Source organism: Gymnoscopelus microlampas (assembly GCF_963454915.1).
Source record: "Gymnoscopelus microlampas genome assembly, chromosome: 15".
In the NCBI taxonomy this organism is placed as follows: Eukaryota; Metazoa; Chordata; class Actinopteri; order Myctophiformes; family Myctophidae; genus Gymnoscopelus; species Gymnoscopelus microlampas.
Window position 1 is genome coordinate 9,340,931 of NC_139952.1, and position 21,738 is coordinate 9,362,668.

General features: G+C 42.1%; 1 protein-coding gene across 1 annotated transcript in view; it reads left to right on the forward strand.

The window, feature by feature from the left end:
- The first annotated feature begins 1,053 nt into the window (after positions 1-1,053).
- LOC311061528 (death-associated protein kinase 2-like) overlaps positions 1,054-21,738 on the forward strand; it is a 40,109-nt gene continuing 19,424 nt past the window's right edge. Inside the window, exons 1-5 of the mRNA XM_084080186.1 lie at positions 1,054-1,157; positions 12,725-12,890; positions 15,853-16,074; positions 17,529-17,667; positions 18,121-18,250. Coding sequence (XP_083936312.1) covers positions 12,829-12,890; positions 15,853-16,074; positions 17,529-17,667; positions 18,121-18,250 — 553 coding nt within the window. The 5' untranslated portion in view covers positions 1,054-1,157; positions 12,725-12,828. The remainder of the gene's footprint in view (positions 1,158-12,724; positions 12,891-15,852; positions 16,075-17,528; positions 17,668-18,120; positions 18,251-21,738) is intronic.

The following is a 21,738-nucleotide window of genomic DNA, read 5'->3' on the forward strand; positions in this document are numbered from 1 at the left end:
GATCCCAAATGGCACAAAACCTTCATGAAAATATTTGAGAACCACTGGTTTAAAAAAATGTATAAACAAAAGGAGAATTTTTACAAGCAACAACAAACAAGCCCAAAGTCGCTTATAATAAGCGGACATGGCAACCCTGTGAACAGATCGTCACCAATGTCACGAATGGTGGATTTCCCCTGATGATCCATCTAGCTGGCATCGTCCAACAGGTAAGATATTATGACACACAGTAATGCGTTCCTGATTCCATGAATGAATAACGAATGTGACACTCCAGCTTCTGCAGCGCATGCATGTGTAACTTCACCTACAGCAGCTGTTATTGACGCAGATTATGGCATTTATTATGGCACCATTAAGCCAGTATAGGCTACAACTGCTTCTTTAAGAAGGCTAGTCTTATTATAATAATATATAAAATATATATCATATTTAATAAAATATATAATATATATTACAATATATTATTATTATTATTATTATTATTATTATTATTATTATTATTATTATCATTATCATTACCCTTATTATTATTATTATTATTATTATTATTATTATTATTATGTGTGCAGGCACCTTTGACGTGCGCACGAGTAGCCTATTATAGTCTGTCCTGCTGACAGCTCAAATGGGAAAGTGGATTGGTCTTTTTTATGAATGAATGAATGAGTGTCGTGAATGAATGAATGAATAGCTCAGCAGTGTAAGGTTGCACTAAATATAGCCTAAGATCAAGAATATCGTATGTATTTTATCGATTTTTACATTTTTATATATGTCAAAATCGATAAAATACATCCACGACAGTCTTGATCTAAAGCTACACTAAATATAACAATCAGACAGATACATTCGACAGATAAAATAGTTCCAACTAGTCTGCTCTATCGCGCTATCTGGCTATCTGGGTGTCATCCACAGATCTACAGTTGAACTATCCTTTTTTTGACGAGGCGACACATTTTGTCGTGTACTGCGGAGTGAGGCTTTAGCTGTGGAGGAGGTCTTTAGTGAGTGTGTGTTCCGCATTCCTCTTGGCCGTGGTTGGATGACGGTTTGAAAACATCACTCTTGCTCACACACCACTTTACAGCCGTGGAGTAAGAGTTGGTACACTGGACGGACATCTACTGAGCAGACTGCACAACATACAGGTACAATATCCATATATACTACACATGATCTGACCAGTCCATCTATACATTAAATAGCCTGGCTTGGACCAAGAGTCTCAGAGATCTTTTTAGAAATATGATTTTTTTTGTGTATCTCTGACAAGCAGTTTATGTTGAATGTGTAAGCCTGCATTTATGGAGAAGTAAGCACGTAATAGCAGCACTGGTTATTTGGGGAAATGTCCAAGACTGTCAGAGATAGTCACACAAATGTTAGAATGGAAAAAGAAATCTCTTGAGTCAGTTGCGCTCTTTCTCTTTCTTTTTCTCTTTTTTTTGGCTAAAACTACATGGTTTGGGTGGAGAACCATTCTAGAGAAATATATTTTTAAATGCTTTTTGAATTCCACCCAATAGCCTATCATCAATATGCAACTATTATAGCCTTCGCATCTTCAGTTTGTCACATTGTCTCAATCAGTTGGCCTGCTGATTTTTTATGTTATGTCAAAGTTCAAGATTCTATATTTTTAATTAGGCTATATCCTGCTAGGAGTTGCCTACTGCTAGTCTATGTATCTGCATCATCGGAGTACATTTCTTTGGCGTGTGCGTGCGTGTACGGGTCGGGTGCAGTTACTGTAGTGGTTCTCAAGGTGGGGTCCGGGGACCTATAGGGGTCCTTGAGGGGGTTCCAGCGGGTTCCCAGCTTAATGTAGTTAATACAGCATCCAAATCAGTTTAACCACTTTAACCCTATACAGTGCATTGGCTATTTTGAAAATAGCAGACCTACAAGCCCACATGTGAGCTTATAGAACTGCTTTTCATTTTTTTTAAATCCAGTTTCACTCTCTCCAGTTTCACTCTCTACACGTACAGTATAGAATGTATTAAATCTAATCTAACAACTAAAATATTCTCTTAGGGGGGTCCCTGACCAAATCTTTTTCAAATGGGGGTCCACTGCCTAATATGTATCAATTGGGGGGGGGGGGTAATCAACATTTATTACGATGATGCCTTGACAGTAAAATATATCAGCATCCTACGTGAGAAAATATTTACAAAACATGTTAGAGGAGAAATGGGAGCAGTTTCACCTTTGTAGAGAAAGAGCAAAGAGATTTGTGTAGAGGGACCAAGGATAGAGCCCTGGGGGACCTCGGTCAACTGATTAGATAGGGTTTAAGTGGTTAAGAATACACTGGATAACATTATAACCAGTAAATGTTGACATAAACTGAAAGGCACGTCAAGCAGTTGTATTTGACCACATCAAACTTAGTGCAATTTGGACAGACAGTACGGACCGATCGATGTTAATTTGATTGACAAACACGCATATGACCATACTTGTATATATCTATCAAAATGATAAAACACAAACAAGCTCAAGAGCTTATTTCCAAATACACAATCATTTACTTCAAGGTATTTGAGCTGCAAGTGTGGTTTATCTGTATAAAACGAAGAAACAAATGAAAACAAAGCAAGATGTGACACAAGACCCTAGAATACTCGAAACTAACTTTTCACCAAATCTCAACAAACTTGTTCGAGACCCTTTTGTCTAACAGTCTAAACAGGTTAGGATCTAACCTGTTATGGCCAAAGCCAGATGCACTGTCTGCTTTGTCGAGCGTCTATACGAACACAATAGGCTCTATGCACAGCAGACCTATCCTTCTTTCACAGATGTTACCAATGATACTAATGAAGGCTCTGTTCCATTTAGTGTAGCACGGTGGTTCTCAAACTTTTTAATTTCAAGGACCCCCATAACTCTGAGAGTGTACAAATGGAGCCAAATGGACCATTAAGGGGTCCATTTGGTTCCATTTGTACACTCTCAGAGTTACACACCCGTAAGGGGCCATTTGGAACCCCCTCAAGGAACCATGAGGGTCCCTGGACCCCAATTTGAGACCCACTGGTGCAGCAAAGTGTTTCCAGTGAGCCAACATGCACAATATCAGCACCCTTTGTTTGACCAGAACGGAACAGAGCCTTAATTAGTATCATTGGTAACAACTGTGGCTGCTGTGCATCGAGCCTCTTGACCTGTGTTCGAGGGAGGGAAGCCAGGCGGGGAGGCTGATTTCTGTCAGTGGCAGTGCGTGTACCCCTATGGGCTGGGGCGGCACCTGTCAGCAGGGAGGAGGAGGACGGCAGTAGGATACAATAGCAGTGACAGCACACGGAAATGAGTGTGGGGAGGAATTAATTGGCATAATGACTTAATTGAAGGGATGCAAAGCAATAACAAAAAAACACCACTTAAGTGGTGACAGGGCTGTGGGTCCTATCTTGCACCAGCCTGATCTCACAGAACACGGTGAAATAGCACAGAATGAAAATTCCGTGAATAGACAAATAGAAAACCCCAAAAGCGGTGCATATGAGCAGCGAATCACAACATGATTTACGATTCTGCGCGGTATATAACTCGGACGGCGCTGACAAGCGAACGTCGCAACATTCAGCACGGCAACTGACGCTCGGTGGTGCCTCACGTGGCTCCAGTTCGCTTGAGACTGCGCGCCTCCGACATGGTACAAATGCCTGATAAGTTTAGGCACAAGGCGCCGTGCAAGATAGGACCCTGTATGCCCCAAGATATTCATTAAAGGCAAAGAGGCTCTGTAAATGCAGGGGTGGGGTTGTTGGGGGGTCAGCAGGTGCCCCAGGCCTCTGGGGAATCAGGTCTTATCTTGTAGGGTGTGGCAGGTGAGAGGTGACAGAGGGGATGAATAGACTGACTGCAATGCCGGCCTGGGGAAGAGGCCGTCGTGCTAGGAAATTCACCGAAAATATACCAAGTCGATATTTAGAACCAATATAAATAACCTACAACCGAATAATAGAGAAGAAAATAATGCTTATATATCAATGATTGACACAAATACATTTGAATAGATTTGTTTAAAATAATCGACTAAATTGATGAGTCTGATTAACCACTTAACCGTGTGTTATAATTTGTTGTACAATGGTGGCTTACAAAAAAGTGAAAATACCTGATCTACAAGCTCACAACGCGTCGCATTATTTAAACAAATAATCGTTCATTAATCGCAATCGAGGCAAAGGTTAGCAATAATCGTGCTATTGATTTGAAGTCATATCGCCCTAATAGGCTCTATGCACAGCAGCCATATTGGGAATGAATTGGGCCCCTTCCTTACTTCCTTCACAGGTGTTACTAATGATACTAATTAAGGCTCTGTTCCATTTAGTGTGGCATAGTAGTTGTCTTATTTTCAAGGACCCCCATAAATCTGAGAGTGTACAAATGGAACCAAATGGACCCGTAACCCACCACAAGGGGCCATTTGGGAACCAAAATGGAGTGTTTCTAGTGAGCCAACATGCACAATATCAGCACCCTGACCAGAATGGAACAGAGCCTTCATTAGTATCATTGGTAACACCTGTGAAGGAAGTAAGAAGAGGCCCAATATCTTTCCAATATGGCTGCTGTGCATAGAGCCTATTAAACAGTCTCTGGTAGAGCTAGTCCTGATGCTGCTGAACGTTTTCCTGGAAGGGTGAGCGGACCACGCTGGAGGCCTTGCTTATGCACAGACAGTGATGAGTGATAGATGCACAGTTATGGGATTGGGCTCAGGGAGATTGTGGCCACTTTTTGAAATGACAAATGGGCTTAGTGTCCCCAGCTGCATTACAGTGGAGAGAGCTGCAATTTATTATGGCGTAATCCAGTGGTTCTCAATCTTTTTTCATCTCTGGACCACGATCATATTTCAAACAATCCTCAAGGTCCACCCCACCCCACTTCCCTACAACTATACGGTATACAGTTATACAGTATCATATCATTGCTGCCTGGCAGAAATCTTACTGTATCTTACTTCAACAGTTTTGGTATAATATGACCGTGTCATATCTGGCTTTTCTTCTTTTTCTCCCCGTAAATTAATCTCCTACTTTCATCATACAAGAGTGTCGCAAAAAAGTAGTGAAAATAGCCGATCTACAAGCAGCTTGTAGATCGGCTATCTTTGCTATTTTTGAATTTGTTAAAAGTGAAAAGTGACAGTGAAAGTGGTTAAGTGTGCAGGTTTCATTTATTTATTTATTCATTTATTCATTTATTTATTACATTCAAGATCCAGGTAACAGTTTTGGAGATACAAGGTTTCCACCCGACAGTGACGATATACTGTATACACTACACAGTATGTATTTAGTTAGTATATCAGAAGGCATAACCCATTTGTATTTTATTATATTTTTTAACATTACTGATCTTGAAGCCTGATTTATACTTGGTTGCACGCCAATGTCGTGCACCAAAAATAGGCAATCTACAAGCTCCCAATGCGTCGCAGCGAGATGCATTGTGAGCTTTATGTGCTTCCAACAAAGTAGATCAAACCCTCAACAGTTAATATTTCATTTCAAGGTTTATGGTTCAAAACATTTCTGACATTTGATGCATTTATGAAATCCATCAATGTGTGTGAATGTGGGTTTGTGTAGAGGGTTTGTGCAGAGTGCTTTGGGCAAAGGCATTATAGAAATGCAGTCCTTTATAAAAAGCAGCAAATAGGAGACTGTTGTGTTTATGGAACCGTACCGACATGATGCCTACATGTACCAGCATGCATTGCGCTTACAAACACAAAGTTGAAGGAAGTTGAACGTGTGCATTTGGTTCATGTGCTTACTGGTCTCGGGTTAATACATTGCATCGTGGCACAGGTGGGGGTTGGGGTGGTATTGTCATTCTGAAACAGGAAGCGGCCTTCCGCAAACAATTGTCATTGTAGCTGTAAGATTGGCATTCACTGGAACAAGGGGCACTATTTATAAACTCTAAATAGAAACTAAGAAACATTTCACACACCAGCACCTCCGTAAATCGGTGCAACTGATGGAACTGATGCTCTCTAGTCCAGAGTCAATTCCCAAGTCAAGCCCCAAGACAAGACTGACAAGTCTCAAGTCCAAGTCCTACTCTTTTTGTTTTTTATCAAGTAAGTCTAAAGTCCAAGTTGGTTCTTAAGTCCAAGTCTTAGTCCACAGTTTACCAAAAAGCTGTGGAAGACATTGGACAATTCCATTTTAAATAACAATTACCTGGTTGTGATGACGATGTTGTGATGACATTGCCTGATGGCTTCATCATGTAGAATATCATGATGTTACTCAAACTAAATGACCTTTGGCAAAAACTATAATTAGAAATGTGTTTATTGAAGATATGTTTGTCAGTACTCTGACATCAGTCATCCATTTTTGGGCATATGGAGAGGAAAGTTACAGCAAGTAAACAGGCAACATCCCGGAAACAGACTGTGACGTTGTCGACTGGCGAGAGTCGGAGGTTTGTCGAAGGTCAAAGCTCTGGAAGAGCTTCTACCTGGCGACTGTCGGAGCCATGAGCAAGGACGTGGACAATAAAAACTAAAGGAATGGCTTTGGACTAGGGCTGCCAACGAATATTCCATATTCGAGTATTCCTTCGAATATAAAAAATAAAAGAACCTTCGACTATAAAAAAATGTAGGTTTGAGGTAAAGATTGCTCCAACTTCCATCACAACAATTGGAGCGATGCATGTCCGTTCTCCAGATAAGTCCCGGGCTTGTATCTAAACCATACAGTTTTATTCAAATTAGGCTATAGAATAAAATAAGTATGAATCATTAATTTGATCTTGCAAGAGATCAAATTCAGCACCAACGGCGGCCGGTGCATATAGAGAAAGAAATATACTTCTGCTGTGTTTGAATTAAGTTTTACTGCATACAATATTTTATATTAAAAATAATATACATTTGAAATTCGATAGGTTTCAATGGATCGAACCCACGTGGTGTTTTAAAACGAATATTCGAAAGTCATTTTTGGCCAATTCTGGCAGCACTATACTTTGGACATACAAGGTTTCCACCCGACAGCAACTATAAGCTTGAAGTGTACAACTCAGCAGCCTCCATGCTGTGTAGTAACATGCTCGCTCTCTCTCTCTCTCTCTCTCTCTCTCTCTCTCTCTCTCTCTCTCTCTCTCTCTCTCTCTCTCTCTCTCTTTCTCTCTCTCTCCAATTGATTCAAAATACTCTCTCTCTCTCTCTGTGTGTGTCTCTATCTCTCTGTTTATGACTGTTTCTGTTACAAGTTTTCTTTTTTTCCTTCCGTTTTGGCCCCCGTTCAAGAATGACTTGTGGTTTGACATCGGTGCGGTTGTGACATCACAGAGGACACACAGTGCATTGTTCTCTCTGCACTCTATAAAGGGGAGGGGTTTGTTATTGTGGAGGCGGTGGTCACTGAACGTGTGTGTGTGGGTGGGGGGGGGGGGAAGCAAGTTCATATTGGGACAAACTTGTTGACATTTTATAGAGTCTGACAGCACATGGGAGAGTGTAAGTAGGCCTTCCACATAAACCAAATGGACAAGAAAGGTGAATATTTCACCTCTTTTGTTGTCAAGATTTTTGCTGTTGTTATCATTGGGGGGGGGGGGGGGCAGACTGGTTTTCAAACATAGCAGGAATAGCAGATCTACAAGCTCACAAGCTCGCATCATGTTGTGACATCTGCTATTTCATATGTTTTTGACCCCTCGAGTCTGCATAACTGTCGGTCTGTCTGACTTTGAGTAATCTGGGAACAAATAAAAAGGAAAAACAGCACCCCCAGCATTTTTCACTTTTGCATTTGACTCTGGGGGGAGTGATTAAATAGACCGACGATGACTAGAAACCGGCGTTTAGTCTCTGCCCTCAGCCCTCCACTTCCGGTGGTGCGCCTATGTTTTCATTCCCACTAACAATATTTCTCCACGGAACACTAACACCAGTTCTCCCAAATAAGATGGATCGTTTTGGTTATAAGCCCACTTGTGTCTATGATGAAAGAACAAGTTAAAATGTTACTAACTTTCCGTGGTTTTGTCGGCTCCGAGGACGCTATTGTTAAATGAATTTGGGTTTGTTTCCAATGTGAAGCGAACGCACAGATGTAAATCCCGCCACTGCATTTGATTGGGTAAATCACACGTTTTGAATGGGGCTCCCGACAGATTCAGTAGCGCAGCTCTGAATCTGTTCTTGAGAGATTAGACTTTGAGCAGCTAATCTCAGGCACCGCTGGACCGATCACTGTGAAACTTTGCACACACATTCCCAGTAGCCTTGGCCTATAACTTGTACAAGGATTTTTGCCATTTTACTATTTACTCCTCCAGATTATTTTCCAAAACTCACACATTCTCCCTGGAGTCATGTGATCAAGATGTGTCAGTCAGATGTGTAATATTCCATCCCGAGTGCAAAAAAAAATCATGAACAGCATTTGATCTGCGAAATGCTGAATGCAAGTCTCAAAACGAATAGAAGCTTTAGTACGTCTGGCTCTTGTGGTTAAAACTGAAACACAGCCTTGTAGGTTGATGTGAGAGCTTCTCTGTGGTCAGAAATGTCAACGTTTTGCGACACAGAGCTCTGTTAGACTACCATCACAATGTGAAAGTCACCTCTAATGTGCAGCTGACTGGGTGCAGTGGTTCTGTGCTACTGGGTGTAGCGGTTGTATGGACTCTCATTTGGGCGTGGAGTGTTGTTGTGTCTGTGTCCGACCACAATCGCTGCATCTTATTTCCCCTTATGACAAACACAACACAACAAAATAGAACACAACGCAGCACTGTAGGGCTGTCACGATCATGAAATATTACTTGACGATTCATTGTCACACAAGTAATTGCGATTAATGATTTTGTTTTTTGGCCTTGAACATTGGAACATATAAATAAAAATTCAATTTTTGTGTGGCATTTAGGGTTGGTAATAAAAATGAAGAGGGCAGATATAACAAATAAATAACTTTAATCTAGAAATACTTGACTGACATTTAATAACATGCTTTAAAAAATCTGCTTACAACGCGCTGTAAGCTTGTAGAACGGCCATTTTCCACTGTTTTTTGAAAATATTTGAAAATGTATGAAAAGTTGTATCAAAAATGTATCAACCTGGAAATGATTATGACGATTACAAGATAATTGCAATTATCTCAAATAATTGCGATTAGGCGATAATAATGTAGTAATTGTGACAGGCCTAACAGCAGCACAGCACAGCACAGCACAGCACAGCACAGCACAGCACAGCACAACGTACACAGCACAGCACAGCACAGCACAGCACAGCACAGCACAGCACAGCACAGCACAGCACAGCACAACAGTGCGTGGCCACAGTGTCGACAGCCTTGCGGCTGTGGCTGTGATGACTGAAATAGTGCACACAAGACAACATCCTCATTTAACCTGTCACACACTGCAGGCTGGATGGTTCACTTGCACTAAATCCCAGCTCACAACAATAACACCGGATGGGTCCTCATAGTCGGGAGGGGCTTTCCCGTTCCGAGACTGATCGGGGGTGATTATCTGACCAGATTATCCTGTATCCATTTTAAAGACCCCCCGTTTGACATGCGTTGATGCAATTCTTTTTTAAATCCCTGGGACTTGAATCTACACAATGTAAAATTCGCAGTGCTCAGTGGTGGACATAAGTATACTCAAGTAAACAGTATACCCTAGTAAATTGTCAGATTTATTTTTTTTGCAGATCTACAAGCCAACAACGTGAGCTTGTAGATCGACTATTTTCACTATATTTGACACAGGGCTTAAGTGGTTAATTTATAATATATATTTGTACGTTTCGGTCCCCAGAGTCCCTGTAATGTAGTGGAGTCAAAAGGACAAAATAATTCTATTTTGAAATGTAGCGGAATGAAAGTCATTAGCTTGAAAAAAAAAATACAAAAAAAAGTCAACATACTCCAAAAATATACTTATGTACAGTACTCAAGTAAATGTACTTAGTTACTGTCCACCACTGTCAGTGTTTAACTCTGAGAGTGTACAAATGAAACCATTCATTCGTTCATTTTGTTCCATTTTGTGCATTCTCAGAGTCACAGACCATTTGACCCATTTGACCCCCTGCTGGTCCCCAGACCCCGACCGTTGAGAAACCCAGCTGTACTGTGAGGGGGTTCAAAGATCCGTCTCTGTCGGGCGGAAACCTCATTATGTCCAAAACGTATTACTTTTCAGGATTCAAATTCAAAAGTAGCAAAAGTAGCAGATCTACAAGCGCGAAACGAGGCGCTTCGTGCCGCATTTTGCAGATCGGCTACTTTTGATGCTTTTTTGTGACACTGCAGTATGATCAAGGAGGACAGTGGTTCTCAACCAATGTTCCGGGGACTACCAGTGGTCCTTGAGGGGGTTCAAGGTGGTCCCCAGAGTTGGTAACCAAATGGACCCTTATTAGATCTTTAACTCTTGAGAGTGTACAATTCATCATTCATTTTACGCTCTCAAGAGTTAAATTATTGTTAAACATCTGCATTACTTAATTAAATAATTGTTATTTTGATCAACGTTTGCCTGTCATCTCTCCTAATGGTACCACATCAATACAGCATGAAATTGTGGACAAAATCTCATCCAACGAGAACAAAATATCTTGGGTCTGAGAGTCAAAATCTCATCAAATGGTGCATGGTTCCGTGGCTCAAATGCCGAATATAATGGACCTTGATATGAAAACGGTTGAAAACCACTGAAGTAGGGCATTCATTTACGAAAAAACACAAAAAAGTTAAAATCTGGTGATAGGAGCATTCTCCTCCGACAGCAACGATTTGATAGGGATCTGGATGATTACATCATTCACTGCTGTAACTGCCGAGTGGGACGTTTGAGGACGTCTGACACGTCGATCGGTCAAAACAAACTGTGGCGTGTTGGACAGCTGAGGCTTGCTGATATGTGGCAAGAACACGACTAGCCATATATTACATCGCGTCCCAGACATTATCGGAACTTTATTGTTACATCTTGTGTACAGGTACATGTATGAGCATTCCACAGTTTTAGGGGGTCAAAAATGCATGATTAGTGTGGGTGATCGGTGGAAACATAGCAAAAGGTGCTGCTTTTTAAAAGAGTAGAGGCTTAGCAGCAACTATAAAGCTGTGCCTAGTACAACACTTAGAGTACTGTAGATCCTCCTTTAGAGCTGCCAGAAGTAAATCACGGGGAGAAGTGGTGAGGCAACTTTTGGCTCCAATGCCCCGAGGCTTTGGAACGCTCTGCCAGGCAACGTTAGAGAGGCAGGAGCTGTTAATGCCTTTAAAAAAAGTTCTTAAAGCTGCAATTCAGAACTTATGTAAATGAATAAAACACATAATACACCCTGGTGTCCGGTAGCTAGGACACATACTGGTTGACAAGTAGTATTGCGTGAAGTTCATGAGCCCAATACCTCCCAACTATAACTACTAACTACTGTATTCACCACTGTTGTCGTAAAACAATACGTTTGTAGGAGCATGTCATGCACAGGCAGCGGCAGGCAGCCAGTGCCACATAGGTTGCATCCAACTGTCTTGTGTGTTTTATGTAACTGCATGACTACGTTGTTTTACTGTGAAACGGTTGCGCAACTAATTGCTCCCTGGGGGCAAATAAAGCTCTGCTTTATTATTATATTATATAGTTACAGTGCCGCGGGTGTGTGGACGGCCCTTAAAAGGACAATGACTCTTTGATAGAGGTTTAGGTTGTGTTAACGTGTTACCTTGCCATGATGTAACTCCAAATATCGGTGAGGTATCTTAAATAGTTGCTCCATTGATTAGAAATGGATGTGTAATTTAAAAAATCCTCCTCATTGACTTACATTGTACGGTGAAACAGCTCTCAAAGTCACTCTTTTAGCACTTAGACGAATGCAAACAAAGAGGATTCTGCCAATATAGGCCACACACCCCAAACCTCTACCAAAATGTCACTTTGCTTTCATTATGATCGACGGCAAAATCCAAAGCATATAATGGTAGTGTATCCTGATGAGCTGTATTTCTTGACCCCATTGTGTCATGTCACCTTATTGTCGCTGGGTTTGCTTGTTTGTCAGTTCCGTGTGCATGTACACGCCACGGGGAACTGGCACGCTGGAGTAGGAAAAAAACCTCTCGTATGTGTGTGTGTGTGTGTGTGTGTGTGTGTGTGTGCGTGCGTGCGTGCGTGCGTGCGTGCGTGCGTGCGTGCGTGCGTGCGTGCGTGCGTGCGTGCGTGCGTGCGTGCGTGCGTGCGTGCGTGCGTGCGTGTGTGTACTTGTATTACTGTACTTGTGATGGACATCCCTCACAACTTGATAAACAAACATGGTGAGAGGACAGTTTTTCCTGTTCCTCACATGTCTGAAAGAAACGTAGTTGCGCGCTGGCATTTTGCACCGACAATTAGCTGATCTAATAGCAAAAGCATTCATGAAATGTACATACCACGGGGAACTGGCACAGTTTGAGTTGAAAACCCTCCTCTGCTGTGTGTGTGTGTGTGTGTGTGTGTGTGTGTGTGTGTGTGTGTGTGTGTGTGTGTGTGTGTGTGTGTGTGTGTGTGTGTGTGTGTGTGTGTGTGTGTGTGTGTGTGTGTGTGTGTGTGTGTGTGTGTGTGTGTGTGGATGTGCGCGTGTGTGCGCGTGTGTGCGCGTGTGTGTGTGGTGTGTAATTTACGACCTGTCTTCCCTGCTTCATGTGCGTTCCAGGTTAAAGGAGTGTCTTGGAGCACCATGCACCGGTAGGAGAGGACCGATCACACAAGCAGAGTGCATCCGCCAGGAAGACACTGGTCCGGGGGAGAAGAGCCAACATGGCTGCCTTTAAGCTGGACAACGTGGAAGACCTGTACGAGATTGGAGATGTCCTCGGAAGGTAACAGGATTCTACACTAAACTGTACAATCTTCAGTGTTAGTTGAACTCTGAGAGTGCGCAAAATCACACAAGGACTTGTGTCGCAATGCAACACGTTTTGAGCTTGTAGATCAGCAATTTTTAGCGGTGCCAACCGCTCTATACGTGGCTTTTGACTTTTGTATGTCCGTCCGACCGGCGGTTTCAGCACGGGATGAGCACGGCAAAGAAGCAAACAGCTATAACTTCAGTTTGCAGCATGCCACCAAGTCCAAATTCGGTATGTGGACTTAGACCACCAATAGGGACGAGCATGAATTGATGACGTTATCAAAAAGGGGTCCAGGGACCCCCAGCGCCCGTATGAGCACGGGATGAGCACGGGATTTTAAACAGCTATAACTCCAGTTTGCAGCATGCCACCAAATCCACATTTGGTATGTGGACTTAGACCACCAATAGGCACGAGCATGAATTGATGAAGTTATCAAAGAGGGGTCCAGGGACCCCCCGCGCCCGTATGAGCACGGGATTTTAAACAGCTATAACTCCAGTTTGCAGCATGCCACCAAGTCCACATTTGGTATGTGGACTTAGACCACCAATAGGCACGAGCATGAATTGATGAAGTTCTCAAAGAGGGGTCCAGGGACCCCCCGTGCCCGTATGAGCACGGGATGAGCACGGGATTTTAAACAGCTATAACTCCAGTTTGCAGCATGCCACCAAGTCCACATTTGGTATGTGGACTTAGACCACCAATAGGGACCAGCATGAATTGCTGAAGCCCCGCCCCCTCTGTCCTCCCATTGGCTGGCCTTCAAACAGCCATAACTCAAGTTCGCAGCATGCTATGGAGTACAAATTTTGTACATGGACTAAAGCCAGCAATAGGGACTAACTGTCATTACTTAAGCCCCGCCCCCTCTGTCTGCCCATTGGCTGGGCTTTAAACAGCCATCATTCCAGTTTGCAGCATGCTCCCAAGTACAAATTTGGTAAGTGGACTCAGACCACCAATAGGGATGCATTGAAATGAGTTAAGGCCCGCCCCAAAGGCACCGCTTCCTTCACACAGGGTGTGATTTTTTTGCTATTTTTGAATTTGAATCCTGAAAAGTAACTGTTTTGGACATGCAGTATGAGGTTTGCACCCGACAGCAACGTTTTGCTGGTGTGTGTGCTCCTTTCAAGAACCAGTCAGTGCACATTACGAACATGTATAGATTCACAGTCAGAATACGAATACGAATCAGCTTTATTGTCACATCACAGAAAGAGAAGAAGAAGAAGGGGGAGGGGGAAAGGAGCTCAATCAAAGAAAACAAACACATTATCTACATAATTTACACATAGAACCTGAGATAAGATATAAAGGTGTGTGAGCATAGCCGCAGATGTATACTGTGCATGATATACGGCCAGCAGCACTGTCGCAAGACGCACATCAACTACGTGTAAAGGCCTGTCCACACCAATGATTCGCAATGCAACTAGCTGCAACTGCAATTATTTGCAACTCCTTGCAACTATTTGCAACTATTTGCAACCATTATCCCCAAATGGCACCGGTCTGCAACTGGTCAGTCCAGGCCACTGCAATGTCTTCCAACTGGTTGCAATTTGCAACTAGTTGCATCGCTGTGGACTGGCCTTAAGCATTCTCTCTCTCTCTAAACATCTAAACAGAGAGAACACGGCTTTGAGAGAGAGAGAGAGAGAGAGAGAGAGAGAGAGTTTAAGTGTGTTTACGTTTCAAATGGTCTAATTTGATTGGGTGATCATAAAAACGTAACCTGCTCAAGGAATTATCAGACTTGGAAGATTACAAACACGTTTGAGTGACATATTAAATCCGTTCGGAATCACTTGCGGTATCAGACCAAGGACATCATGCGTCCTGTGCACGTTGCAATGCATTACACATTAACCGCCTTACTGGCACACATTCCCCGTGGGTGCTCTGCTTTCTCCGTGGGTGCTTGGGCCCCGCGAAGAACCCACGGAATTGGCGCTATTACTCTGCCCCCCCCCCCCCCCCCCAGGGGAGAAGATAGCAATCATTATAATGAGACTAGGAAACAACGGGAAAATCCCTGCTAGCAAGCCTGTACTGTGGGAACCAACACACGGGCATTGATCAAAAGGACATCCCACAACTGCCTATACAGGGAAGTGCTAAAAAAAGAAAGATGTTGGTGCGGAAAGCACAAACGAGGTGGCCAGATGTATGGAGAATCGAGATGGAACTGGAAACACCTATCTTTTCTTTGAGGCCATACATTGTTCTCTCTGCACTCTGCTTGACTATTTACCCGGTTGTTTATTGCCTAGAGCAGTGGGTCCTTGAGGGGGCACCAGCATAATTACTTAAAATAGCATCACAATCATTTTAGCCATTATTCTATGCGTTGGCTATAGAATAATAGCAGATATACAAGCTCATAGCGCGTCACTTCGTGCCACGCTATGAGCTTGCAGATCTGCTATTTTTTTTAAATCGTGATTTTTTTGCAAATCTTTGAATATATACAGTAAATATATATATATATATATGTACATATATTTTTTTTAAATATATTTTGGGGGCTTTTTATGCCTTTTATTTTAGAGAGGGATAGGGAAAGTAGGCTGACAGGAAATGGGGAGAGAGATGTGGGGGGGTGACACGCAGGCAGCAAAGGTCGTCGGGAACGGGAGTCGAACCCGCGACACACTGTCAGGCTGACATTGGAGCCTAGGGTGCCTGGACCGCCACGCTACGGCCCAGGCCAATATATATTTTTAAGGGGGGGTTGGGGGGTCCCTGGCACAACGTATTTTGAGATGGGGGTCTGTGGCCAAATACATATCATTTTGGGGGGAACCACTGACCTTAGAGTTCATGCGTATTCCCATGTTGCACGCAAGTCAGTCACTCTCAGTAAAAGCGTCTTCTGAATGGCTAAATTGTTAATTGTTGTTCCTCCCCCCCGTTTCAGCGGTCACTTTGGCCAGGTGCGGATGATGAAGGAGCGCGCCACGGGCACCAGCTGGGCGGGGAAGTTCCTGATGATCCGTAAAGGCTCGTGCAGCCGCCTGGGGATGGAGCGCCGCAGCGTGGAGAGAGAGGTGGAGATCCTCAGCGCCCTGACACACCCCAACGTCATGCACATCAAAGACGTGTTCGAGAGCCGGGCCCAGGTGGTGCTCATCGTAGAGCTGTGAGTATATACTGAGAGAGGGAGAGAGAGAGAGAGAGAGAGAGAGAGAGAGAGGGAGAGGGAGAGGGAGGGAGGGAGAGAGAGAGAGAGAGAGACACAGCAAGAGACAGAGAGAGAGGGGGGGAGGGGGAGGGGGAGAGAGAGAGACACAGAGAGAGTGAGAGAGAGCGGAGAGAGAGAGAGAGAGAGAGAGAGAGAGAGAGGGGGGGGAAAGAGAGAGAGAGGGGGAGGGGGAGGGAGAGAGAGAGATGTTACTGAATTTCAGATATTAATTTGTTATATTTTTCCTAATTATGTAATAATTATTTGTCACAGCAAAAATTTGAAAAAAAACAAAAATTCGTATTCAAAAATTTGAAAAAGAATGTTGCTTTATATGTAAAACACAACTACAGTAATGTGACACAGAGGTGTATATATATATATATAAATATATATATATATATATATATATATATATATATATATATATATATATATATATATATATATATATATATATATATATATATATATATATACACACACACATACATATGTCATTGTCAGTCAGGAATGTGGACAGTGTTTCTAGGCAATTCGATATATTTGTGCTTCAGCCATTCATGATGACACCTTTTTATAGGCGAAACGTCTAACGGAAGAAAAGAAAATCGCCACTGTCGGCCGAGTGGAAACATGTCAAAAGCTGTTACTTTTCAGGAACGTTCCAATAAACGTATTATGTCGTCACAAGCTCTTGTTAATACTTAAGTAGGGTATTCATTTGCAAAAAATACGTAAAAAAAGAAATATGGAGATACAAGGTTTCTGCCCAACAACATCAAAATGCATAACTTCTGCTGTCGAGCATGGTTAGTGGCAGTTATTAAAACAACAAGATGGCATTCTAAACGCCTACGCCTATGCAAATCTGTTGCGGGTTCATGCATTGTTATGCAACGAAATGAAACATTGGTCTTTTGGCTTGACAGTGGTATAATTCAACATGCTGTGGTGTTCCATGCATTGTGCTGTGTTGTTCTCAGTCAGTGGGGGAAAGTAACTAAGTACATTTACTCAAGTACTGCATTAATTACAATTTTGAGGTACAGTACTTTTACTTACTTGTGTGGGTCCATTTTTCTTTAATGTATACTCCACTACATCTCAGAGGCAAATATTGTACTTTTTACTCCACTACAAATATTTGAAAACTTTTGTTTTGAAAATATCCGATCTACAAGCTCCCAACACGCCACAAAGAGACGCGTTGTGAGCTCGTAGATCTGCTATTTTCAAAACATCTGAGTAATTTGACTTGGGCACTGCAAGTGTATTTTGATGACAACAATTGTGTACTTTTACTCTAGTAAAGTTTTTAACACAGGCCTTTTACTTGTATTATTATTATCTATATATTACGGTATTGGTACTTGTAATCCGAGTATCGCTCCACCACTGTGTTTGTACAGTATCAGCGGAGGGGAGCTGTTTGACTTCATCGCGGAGAAGGAGAACGTGACGGAGAGCGAGGCCATCCAGTTCCTCAAGCAGATCCTGGAGGCCGCGGCCTTCATGCACAGCAAGCACATCGCTCACTTTGACCTCAAGGTAAAAACCCAACCGCATTCTCACTCCCACGCAGGGGCCGCACGCTGGGCCATAGGGATGTGCGGGTGGACCCCTAAACCGACGGTTGTGGGTCCTAAGGCATATCGTCTCTGTCGGGTGGAAACCTCATACCTCAAACCATATGTCCAGTTGTGGAAAAAGTACTCACATGTTTTACTTAAAGGTAGGGTAAGTGATATTTTGGGGTATTTTTTTTGTTTTGTTAAAAAGGTTAAAGTACTATGTTCTGATAGTAATCATTGCTGCAGAGCATTTGTTCGGTCACAGGGGTCTCTCCAGCTCTTTAGTAAACAGAATATAGTACAAATACTGTTAAGTCGCTCTGTTTAAAAGTGTCTGCAAAATACCATTGTAATTGTAATTTAGGCATCTCTCTCTTACTCTCTCTCTCTCTCTCTCTCTCTCTCTCTCTCTCTCTCTCTCTCCCTGCAGCCAGAGAACATCATGCTATCAGATAAGGAGGCTCCTCATCCGAGCATCAAGCTCATAGACTTTGGCCTGGCCCACCACTTCCAACAGGGGGAGGAGTACAAGAGCATGGGCGGCACACCGCAGTACATCCGTACGTATATTATTACCCATACTGCTCTGGACCGTGACCACATCCTTCCAAATGCTACACGTTTTTAACCACAGCCCCCGACCGATGCCAGATCCTTGGTTCCGATGCCGATCTCGATTACGGAGAGTCCTAGACAAACTATGAACACAAACTTTATTTTATGTAACCACTTAAAGGTAGGATGAGTGATATTTTTGGTTAAAACAAAATGTTTTTTGTTAAAAGGTTAAAGCACTATATTCTGATAGTAATCATTGCTATAGAGTGTTCGTTCAGTCACACGGGTCTCCTTGTCTCTCCAGCTGTTTGATAAACAGAAAATACATTTTCAGTTAGGTGACAAAATGTCAGCCAATCGGGAGAGAATACCCATTTATCAGCTTTATTTTTATTGTTCTTTTTACATATAATAATTACATATAATAATACATATTCTATGTATTCCTTTTTTTGATTAATAATCTTGAAGCATGTTTTTCATGATTGTTTTTAAAATTTGTAATATGTCAACGAATCGACACGAAACATTCTAACATTCTAATTCTAAAACATTCTCCGATTAACCACTTAAGCTCCATTTTATACTAGTTGTACAATATTACATTACATTACAGTGATTTAGCAGACGCTTTTATCCAAAGCGACTTACAATAAGTGCATTCAACATAGTAACATGGTAGGGAAGGAAAGTACTAATGACCAGAAGTCTTAAGTGCATTCTCTTCTAAAACAAGCAACTAAGAGTATACCTAGCGCTAAGGTAAAAGTGCAATATATCAGCTACCTACGTTCTTAAACAGATGAGACAAATACCAAAATCAAATGAGCAAGAGCTAAAACAAATAAGTGTATCGAATAAACAAGATCCAATAAAACAATAAAACAAGAGCTCGTACAACTAGTTAACAACAAGTAGGCAAGGCAAAGAGGAAGGGTAGTGTTTCCTGAACAATGGCGTCATGCCACAATAGCGACACGTTTTGAGGTTTGAGAAAAGTTGCACCCCTATGATGACAAACAAGCTTGACTCAGGGATTCACACAGTGTTGATGCTGAATAGAGCATACTGTTTTGCTTTACTAGGAAATGTTACATCCGGCGATTGTGTGAGATAGAAACGCACACTTCCCACCCATTCATTCTTGATGACTAGATACTTTCTGCGTTTTTTTAACTCGGTGGGTCTTTTTCGGGTCAAGGACCCCTTAGCTGATAGACAGATGAAGCAGGGACCCCATACTGTATATTCTTATTTTTTTAGAACGCTTTCCATTCTGTCATACAGAAACGTGAATGGCGCGTGCATTGTGGCCTTGCATAGAACTTTAAAATTCCAACCCAGACATCGTCATCGAAATTGTCTGCCAGCTCTGTGCAGTTTTGGAGATGTAAAAACTGACCAGACACATAACTTCAACATGCGTGAGAACACTGTTCCGTGTCAAATCCATCGAACCTCAGAATGGTGAAGTAGAGCAGGGTGTTCTTCACAGCTTCTTCACAGCTTTCATGGCATCAGACAATTCAGCACTAATTTCTTTGGCAACGTTTCGAGTGACTCCCTAGTCCCTGTGTAGCATGCTGTTTAACCAGTGGCCTACAATAGAATGCAGTTTAACCTGTGACCTACAGTAGCATGCAGTTTAACTTGTGACCTGTGTAGCATGCAGTGCCTCCATCAGGCTCGAGCACCTGCCTGTTTGCATTCATTGGAGAAATTGCCCTTCTCTTATTTAAATATCGGTCTTGCTGAACCACAGTTGCTCTCTGAAGCACAGTTGCTCTTGTTCAATACAATGTAGGTTAGGTCGCTTTGTATTCTCATCCTGATAAGTCTGAAACCGTTTTAGTTGAGCATGGCAGGCTCCATGTTTCTTGTTAAAACCAGTGTGTAAAAGGCACGAAAATAGCAGCAGAAGCACACAGCAGAAGAAGGAAATGTAAACATTTCTGAGACATACTGTATGTGGCTGTGAAGTGTGGTTTACATTATAGGACATTCTGCAAGTAACACTCAAAAATGTGAACTTCCTACTGTAGGTTCTGTTGACAGGCTTTTTATTAGGGCTATGAATCATTATCATTCATATTTGTAATTATTTGAAGTATGTATGTACACTTTTAGTAGACTGGGTCTATATTGTTAAATTGCTACTGTCCTTCACACTAATAATAGTATGTTGGATGCGACCCAGCGTGCCTTGTATTGACGACTTTGAGGCTTAATCTGGAGTTTAGGCCAGGGGTAGGCTGAGTGGTGGACATTGCTCTTGTCTTTATATGTTTTTATGTATGTATTTTTGTTTTTTGTGTCATGTCAAATGTGTGTACTGTATATGTGTTGCATACATGGCTGCTGGGTCGCAAGACAAATGTCAGTGTGAGCTGACAATAAAGTACTATCGTATCGTATCGTATCGTATCGTATCGTATCGTATCGTATCGTATCGTATCGTATCGTATCGTATCATGTGTGTGGGTGTGTGTGTGCGCAGACTAGAGCTTGACTTCTCGTTGTCGAGGTGTGTATAAGTCTCTGTGCTCAAGCACCTGCTACAGGCTCTGTAAAAGTGTTCCTCAGGCCTCAGTTTCCATGGAGACCAGAACGAAAGTGAATGCTGTGTCATTGTGTCTGGAAGGGCTGGGGAACAGAAACTAACCACTTAGACCAGTGGTCCGGGGATCCCCAGCACATGTAGTTAATAAACATTTTAACCACTTTATCCATTGATATGTTGGCTATTTTAGAGAATTAAAAAAATATATATCGAAAATGTTTTTTTAACATAAACCTCTTCTGCGGGGTCCCTGGCACAACACCTTTTCAGATGGGGGTCCGTGGCCAAATAAATATCAATTTGGGGGTCCCTGACATGAAAAAGTTTGAGAACCAGTGACTTGTACCCGCAGTCCCGCAGGGTCTATACTAGACCCCCTCATTTTTCCCTCTATATACCAAATCTCGAAGCCAAAAATAATTTTGCAGGATGTTCGTCCCCAGAATGGATTTAATTTGACTAACTATTTATACACTTCAAATCAAACGACAGAAACATTTATTAAAAACCACAAAATTAATGAATATTTCAAAACTGTAATAACTCAAACATTAGCCACACCGCAGGCTTTTTGAGTGTTAAAAAGAACCCCTGGAAATGTTCATTCTTCCTCTCAGAGTTCATTTAACAGTGGCGTTGCAGCTGTGTACACACCCACAGACTTCAGCCTGATACTGCATTTTAAAAAGTCACCCTGCCTGTATGTTGTGTGCTCAAACTCTCGTGACATTTGTTTAGTGGGAACAGTGCTGGCCACAGGCGATACATTTTGCTTTACATTTGTATAATAATACTAATAATAGACTTCATAACTATTATAAATCTAATGTGTGTCCGTGAGCGTGTTAGATATCCTGTAGTATTAGAATGTAAAAGCAGAGTTAAATACAATGGAAGCTTGCAACACAAGGCCTTATAAATAAATCTTCG